The sequence below is a fragment of the Podarcis cretensis genome, assembly GCF_951804945.1.
Source record: "Podarcis cretensis genome assembly, contig: SCAFFOLD_28, whole genome shotgun sequence".
NCBI lineage: Eukaryota > Metazoa > Chordata > Lepidosauria > Squamata > Lacertidae > Podarcis > Podarcis cretensis.
The window spans coordinates 47,501-55,963 of NW_027647843.1; the positions used below are offsets into that span (position 1 = coordinate 47,501).

The 8,463-nt window shown below is 32.5% G+C and overlaps 1 protein-coding gene across 4 annotated transcripts in view; it reads right to left on the reverse strand.

The window, feature by feature from the left end:
• Positions 1–7,218, reverse strand: part of LOC307208400 (spectrin alpha chain, non-erythrocytic 1-like) — a 13,415-nt gene extending 6,197 nt beyond the window's left edge. For 2 of the 4 annotated variants that reach the window (XM_079996481.1, XM_079996480.1), the window contains exons 1-3: positions 6,991–7,218; positions 4,939–4,992; positions 3,743–3,889 (exon numbers count right to left, since the gene is read on the reverse strand). In XM_079996481.1, coding sequence (XP_079852607.1) covers positions 3,743–3,889; positions 4,939–4,992; positions 6,991–7,163 — 374 coding nt within the window. In that variant the 5' untranslated portion in view covers positions 7,164–7,218. Of the gene's footprint in view, positions 1–3,742; positions 3,890–4,938; positions 4,993–6,416; positions 6,480–6,779; positions 6,830–6,990 lie in introns of those variants that run through there. The other 2 variants (XM_079996483.1, XM_079996482.1) reach the window with 2 other exon arrangements.
• Between the last annotated feature and the right edge of the window lie 1,245 nt (positions 7,219–8,463).

Here is an 8,463-nt window from a genome sequence, read left to right on the forward strand (position 1 = left end):
AAGAATAATAAAATAATAGTAAGAAGAAGAAGAAGAAGAAAATAATAATAAGAATAAGAATATTAAAATAATAAGAAGAAGAAAAAGAAAAGAAGAAGAAGAAGAAGAAAATAATAAGAATAAGAATTGAATTTCTATAATTTCTAGACTTACTGCCCTTTACCTATTGTTATTATTATTATTAATTGAATATCTATAATTTCTAGACTAAGAATAAGAATAAGAATAAGAAAATAATAAGAATAAGAAAATAATAAGAATAAGAAAATAATAATAAGAAAAAGAATATAATAATAATAATAAGAAGAAGAAGAAAAATAAGAATAGTAAGAATAAGAATAATAAGAATAAAAATAAACTAAGAATAATAAAATAATAGTAATAAGAAGAATAAGAAGAAGAAAATAATAAGGAGAAGAAAATAATAAGAATAAGAAAATAATAAGAAAAAGAAAAAGAATATAAGAAGAAGAAGAAGAAAATAATAAGAATAAGAAAATAATAAGAAAAAGAAAAAGAATATAAGAAGAAGAAGAAGAAGAAGAAGAAAATAATAAGAATAAGAATAAGAATATTAAAATAATAAGAAGAAGAAGAAAAAGAAAAGAAGAAGAAAAAGAAAAGAAGAAGAAGAAAATAATAAGAATATTAATAATAGTATAATATTAAATTAATAATAATAAGAAGAAAAAGAAAATAAGAATAAGAATAATAGTATAATAATATTAAAATAATAATAATAAGAAGAAAAAGAAAATAATAAGAATAAGAATAATAGTATAATAATATTAAAATAATAATAATAAGAAGAAAAAGAACATAATAAGAATAAGAATAATAGTATAATAATATTAAAATAATAATAATAAGAAGAAAAAGAAAATAATAAGAATAAGAATAATAGTATAATAATATTAAAAATAATAAGAAGAAAAAGAAAATAATAAGAATAAGAATAATAGTATAATAATATTAAAATAATAATAAGAAGAAAAAGAAAATAATAAGAATAAGAATAATAGTATAATAATATTAAAATAATAATAATAAGAAGAAAAAGAAAATAATAAGAATAAGAATAATAGTATAATAATATTAAAAATAATAAGAAGAAAAAGAAAATAATAAGAATAAGAATAATAGTATAATAATATTAAAATAATAATAATAAGAAGAAAATAATAAGAATAAGAATAATAGTATAATAATATTAAAATAATAATAATAAGAAGAAAAAGAAAAGAAGAAGAAAATAATAAGAATAAGAATAATAGTATAATAATATTAAAATAATAAGAAGAAGAAGAAAAAGAAAAGAAAAGAAGAAAATAATAATAAGAATAATAGTATAATAATATTAAAATAATAAGAAGAAGAAGAAAAAGAAAATAATAAGAAGAATAGTATAATAATATTAAAATAATAAGAAGAAGTAGAAAAAGAAAAGAAGAAGAAGAAGAAGAAAATAATAAGAATAAGAATAATAGTATAATAATATTAAAATAATAGTAAGAAGAAAAAGAAAATAATAATAAGAAGAATAATAGTATAATAATATTAAAATAATAATAATAAGTAGAAGTAGCAATAGTAATAGTAACAGCAGTAACAACAACAGAAACAATAGTAGTAGTGATAATAATAATAATAAGAAGAAAATAATAAGAATAAGAATAATAGTATAATAATATTAAAATAAGAAGAAGAAGAAGAAAAAGAAAAGAAGAAGAAAATAATAAGAATAAGAATAATAGTATAATAATATTAAAATAATAATAATAAGAAGAAGAAAATAATAAGAAGAATAATAGTATAATAATATTAAAATAATAATAAGAAGAAGAAGAAGAAGAAAAGAATAAGAATAAGAATAATAGTATAATATTAAAATAATAATAATAATAAGTAGAAGTAGCAATAGTAATAGTAACAGCAGTAACAACAACAGAAACAATAGTAGTAGTGATAATAACAAGAAGAAAATAATAAGAATAAGAATAATAGTATAATAATATTAAAATAAGAAGAAAAAGAAAATAATAAGAATAAAAATAATAGTATAATAATATTAAAATAATAATAATAAGTAGAAGTAGCAATAGTAATAGTAACAGCAGTAACAACAGCAGAAACAATAGTAGTAGTGATAATAACAACAAGAAGAAGAAAATAATAAGAATAAGAATAATATAATAATATTAAAATAATAATAATAATAAGAAAAAGAAAATAATAAGAATAAGAATAATAGTATAATAATATTAAAATAATAAGAAGAAGAAAAAGAAAAGAAGAAGAAGAAAATAATAAGAATAAGAATAATAGTATAATAATATTAAAATAATAATAATAAGAAAAAGAAAAGAATAAGAATAAGAATAATAGTATAATAATATTAAAATAATAATAATAATAAGTAGAAGTAGCAATAGTAATAGTAACAGCAGTAACAACAACAGAAACAATAGTAGTAGTGATAATAACAAGAAGAAGAAGAAAATAATAAGAATAATAGTATAATTATTATTTTAATATTAATAAGAAGAAAAAGAAAATAATAAGAATAAGAATAATAGTATAATAATATTAAAATAATAATAAGAAGAAGAAAAAGAAAAGAAGAAGAAAATAATAAGAATAAGAATAATAGTATAATAATATTAAAATAAGAAGAAAAAGAAAATAAGAAGAATAATAGTATAATAATATTAAAATAATAATAATAAGTAGAAGTTGCAATAGTAATAGTAACAGCAGTAACAACAGCAGAAACAATAGTAGTAGTGATAATAACAAGAAGAAGAAGAAGAAGAAAATAATAAGAATAAGAATAATAGTATAATAATATTAAAATAATAAGAAGAAGAAAAAGAAAATAATAATAAGAATAATAATAGTATAATAATATTAAAATAATAAGAAGAAAAAGAAAAGAAGAAGAAGAAAATAATAAGAATAAGAATAATAGTATAATAATATTAAAATAATAATAAGAAGAAGAAAAAGAAAATAATAAGAATAAGAATAATTGTATAATAATATTAAAATAATAATAATAAGTAGAAGTAGCAATAGTAATAGTAACAGCAGTAACAACAGCAGAAACAATAGTAGTAGTGATAATAACAACAACAAGAAGAAGAAGAAAATAATAAGAATAAGAATAATAGTATAATAATATTAAAATAATAATAAGAAGAAAAAGAAAATAATAATAAGAATAATAATAGTATAATAATATTAAAATAATAAGAAGAAAAAGAAAAGAAGAAGAAAATAATAAGAATAAGAATAATAGTATAATAATATTAAAATAATAATAAGAAGAAGAAAAAGAAAATAATAAGAATAAGAATAATTGTATAATAATATTAAAATAATAATAATAAGTAGAAGTAGCAATAGTAATAGTAACAGCAGTAACAACAACAGAAACAATAGTAGTAGTGATAATAACAATAGCAGCAGTAATAGTGAAAATAGTAGCAGTAGTGTTGTAGTAGTAGTAGTAGTAATAATAATAATAATAATAATAATAATAATAATTCTACCTGAATAATAATAATAATAATAATAATAATAATTCTACCTGAATGATAATAATAATAATAATAATAATAATAATAATAATAATAATAATTCTACCTGAATAATAATAATAATAATAATAATAATAATAATAATAATAATTCTACCTGAATAATAATAATAATAATAATAATAATAATAATAATAATCCTACCTGTTGGGATCCACTGTGTCGAGAATGGATTCAAATTCGGGATCTGGCTCTCCTTCCTCCACCATCGGCAGGTCATAGCCGAGGGATCGAAGGCAAGATTTGAACTCCTGGTGATTCAGGCGGCCGGATTTGTCCTTGTCGAAGTGCCTGGAATTTTGGGGGGAAAGGCGATAATCAATCAATCAATCAATCAATCAATCAATCTTGGGAATGATCCATCAATCAATCAATCAATCAATCCTGGAAATCAATCCATCCATCTTGGGAATCAATCTATCCATCTTGGGAATTAATCAATCAATCAACCAATCAATCCATCCATCCATATTGGGAATCAATCAATCAATCTTGGGAATGATCCATCAATCAATCAATCAATCAATCCTGGAAATCAATCAATCCATCCATCTTGGGAATCAATCTATCCATCTTGGGAATTAATCAATCAATCCATCCATCCATCCATCCATATTGGGAATCAATCAATCAATCTTGGGAATTATCAATCAATTAAGCAATCTTTGGAATTATCAGGCGGCCGGATTTGTCCTTGTCGAAGTGCCTGGAATTTTGGGGGGAAAGGCGATTATCAATCAATCAATCAATCAATCTTGGGAATGATCCATCAATCAATCAATCAATCCTGGAAATCAATCAATCAATCCATCTTGGGAATCAATCTATCCATCTTGGGAATTAATCAATCAATCCATCCATCCATATTGGGAATCAATCAATCAATCAATCAATCTTGGGAATTATCAATCAATTAAGCAATCTTTGGAATTATCAATCAATCCATCTTGTGAATTATTAATCAATCCATCTTGGGAATTATCAATCAATCAATCAATCACTAAATTCATCTTGGGAATAATCAATCAATCCATCTTGGGAATCAATCCATCCATCTTGGGAACTAATCAATCAATCAATCAATCAATCACTAAATCAATCTTTGGAATTATCAATCAATCCATCTTGGGAATTAATCTATCAATCCACCTTGGGAATTATCAATCAATTAATCCAATTCTCAATCAATCCATCCATCTTCGGAATTATCAATCAATCAATCAATCAATCTTGGGAATTAATCACTCAATCCTGGGAATCATCAAACAATCACTCAATCAGTCTTGGGAATTATCACTCAATCAATCAATCAATCAATATTGGAAATCAATCAATCTTACTTGAACATCATGCTGAACTCCTTCAGCGCTTCTTCGGTGACCCCCGTCGTGTTCCTGATGGAGGAAAAGAGAAATTAATCATTATTATTATTATCATCATCATCATCATCATCATCTTATTATTCTTATTCCATTATTATGATTATTATTATGATTATTATTATTGTTGTTGTTGTTGTTGTTTTGTTGTTTTGTTTTTGTTGTTTGTTTTGTTATTGTTATATTATTATTATTATTATTATTATTATTATTATTGTTTTTGTTTTTGTTGTTGTTTGTTTTGTTATTGTTATATTATTATTATTATTATTATTATTATTATTATTATTATTATTATTATCATCATCATCATCTTATTATTCTTATTCCAATATTATTATTATTATTATTATTATTATTATTATTATTATTGTTTTGTTTTTGTTGTTTGTTTTGTTATTGTTATTGTTATATTATTATTATTATTATTATTATTATTATTATTATCTTATTATTCTTATTCCATTATTATTATTATTATTATTATTATTATTATTGTTGTTTGTTGTTGTTTTGTTGTTGTTTTGTTTGTTGTTTTGTTGTTGTTGTTGTTTGTTTTGTTATTGTTATTGTTATATTATTATTATTATTATTATTATTATTAAATCATTAATGCCGTCGAATTGCTTTTATCCCTATGATTAATTATTATTATTAATTTAATAATTCAAATTGCTTTTCTTACTGTGACCACTATTATTATTTACTAATTTAATCAAAGCGGAGGGCGGATCAATACAGGGTGGGGGAGATCCGTCCGGAGAGTGGATCTCCCCCTCATTCTCAGGGGATCTCCCTCACCTGGCTTGGATCTGCTGCATCCGCACCCCCAGTTGATCCCCCTAGATCTTTGGGGGATCACTCACTGGCTTGGATCTGCTGCACCTGCACCCCAGTTGATCCCCTAGATCTCAGGGGATCTCTCTCACCTGGCTTGGATCTGCTGCTCCAGGTTGTGCTGCATCCGTACCCCCAGTTGATCCCCTAGATCTCAGGGATCTCTCTATCTCTCTCACCCCTAGATCTCGGGGGATCTCCCTCACCTGGCTTGGATCTGCTGCACCTGCCTCCCAGTCGATCCCCTAGATCTCAGGGATCTCTCTCACCCGGCTTGGATCTGCCGCACCCGCCTCACCAGTTGATCCCCTAGATCTCGGGAATCTATCAATCTCTCTCACCCCTAGGTCTCGGGGGATATCTTTCACTGGCCTGGATCTGCTGCTCAAGGTTGTGCAGCACCTGCACCCCCAGTTGATCCCCTAGATCTCGGGGAATCTCCCTCACCTACCTTGGATCTGCTGCCTCTGCCTCCCCACTCGACCCCCTGAGATCTTGGGGATCTCTCTCACACACCCCTAGATCTTGAGGGATCTCTCTCTCACCCCTAGATCTCGGGTATCTCCCTCACACCCCTAGATCTCGGGGGATCTCTCCATCACCTGGCCTGGATCTGCTGCTCCAGGTTGTGCTGCATCTGCACCCCCAGTTAATCCCACTAGATCTCGGGGATCTCCCTCACCCAGCTCAGATCTGCTTCGTCCACCGCCACAGTCGATCCCCTTGATCTCAGGGGATCTCTCACACCTGGCCTGGATCTGCTGCTCCAGGTTGTGGCGCACCTGCCTCCCCAGTAGATCCCCTAGATCTCCCTCACCTGCCTCAGAACTGCCGCCTCTGCCTCCCCACTCGATCCCCTGAGATCTTGGGGATCTCTCTCACACACCCCTAGATCTTAAGGAATCTCTCCCTAGATCTCGGGGATCTCTCTCACACCCCTAGATCTTGGGGGATCTCTCCCTCACCTGGCCTGGATCTGCTGCTCCAGGTTGTGCTGCATCCGCACCCCCAGTTGATCCCACTAGATCTCACGGATCTCCCTCACCCAGCTCAGATCTGCTTCGTCCGCCGCCCCAGTCGATCCCCTGGATCTCAGGGGATCTCTCTCACACACACCCCTAGATCTCGGGGGATCTCTCTCACACACCCCTAGACCTCGGGGGATCTCTCCCTCACCTGGCCTGGATCTGCTGCTCCAGGTTGTGCTGCATGCGCATCCCCAGTTGATCCAGTTGATCCCACTGCTGGGCCAAGCCGACGGTGCTGTGTTCGGTGTATTTGTTGTCCAGGATCAGGGCCTCCTCCATGGCGGCTCCCAGATCCTCGATCTTCTTGAGCTGGCTGCGCATGGCGCGGATCTCCTGGTGCTTGCGCTGGATTTCCGGAAGGGGGGAAGGAGGGAGGGAGGGAAGGAGGGAGGGAGGAAGGAGGAAGGGAGGAAGGAGGGAGAGGGAAAGAGAAAAGGAAGGAAGGAGGGAAGGAAGGAAGGAGAGAGGAAGGGAGGGAGAGAGAAGGGGAAGGAGGAAGGGAGGGAGGGAGGAAGATAGGAAGGGAGGAAGGGAGAAGGGAAAGGAGGGAGGAAGGAGGGAGAGAGGAAGATAGGAAGGGAGGGAGAGAGAAGGGAAAGGAGGAAGAGAGAGGGAGAGAGGAAGGGAGGGAGAGAGAAGGGGAAGGAGGAAGGGAGGGAGGGAGGGAGGGAGGGAGAGAGGAAGATAGGGAGGGAGGGAGGGAGAAGGGAAAGGAGGGAGAGAGGAAGGAGGGAGAGAGGAAGGAGGAAGGAGGGAGGGAGGAAGGAAGGAGAGGGAAAGAGAAAAGGAAGGAAGGAGGGAAGGAGGGAAGGAAGGAAGGAAGGAAGGAAGGAAGGAAGGAAGGGAGAGGAAGGGAGGGAGAGAGAAGGGAAAGGAGGAAGAGAGAGGGAGAGAGGAAGGGAGGGAGAGAGAGAGAAGGGGAAGGAGGGAGAGAGGAAGGAGGGAGGGAGGAAGGAGGGAGGGAGGAAGGAGGGAGAGGGAAAGAGAAAAGGAAGGAAGGAGGGAAGGAAGGAAGGAAGGAAGGGAAAGAAGGAAGGAGAGAGGAAGGGAGGGAGAGAGAAGGGAAAGGAGAAAGAGAGAGAAAGGGAGGGAGAGAGAAGGGAAAGGAGGGAGAGAGGAAGGAGGGAGAGAGGAAGGAGGAAGGAGGGAGGGAGGAAGGAGGGAGAGGGAAAGAGAAAAGGAAGGAAGGAGGGAAGGAGAGAGGAAGGGAGGGAGAGAGAAGGGAAAGGAGGAAGAGAGGAAGGAAGATAGGAAGGGAGGGAGGGAGAAGGGAAAGGATAGAGAGAGGGAGAGAGGAAGGGAGGGAGAGAGAAGGGGAAGGAGGAAGGGAGGGAGGAGGAAGGAGGGAGAGAGGAAGGGAGGGAGGGAGAAGGGAAAGGAGGGAGAGAGGAAGGAGGAAGGAGGGAGAGAGGAAGATAGGAAGGGAGGTCGAGAGAAGGGAAAGGAGGAAGAGAGGAAGGAGGAAGGAGGGAGAGAGGAAGGAGGAAGGAGGGAGAGAGGAAGATAGGAAGGGAGGAAGGGAGAAGGGAAAGGAGGGAGAGAGGAAGGAGGGAGAGAGGAAGATAGGAAGGGAGGGAGAGAGAAGGGAAAGGAGGAAGAGAGGAAGTAGGAAGGAAGGAGG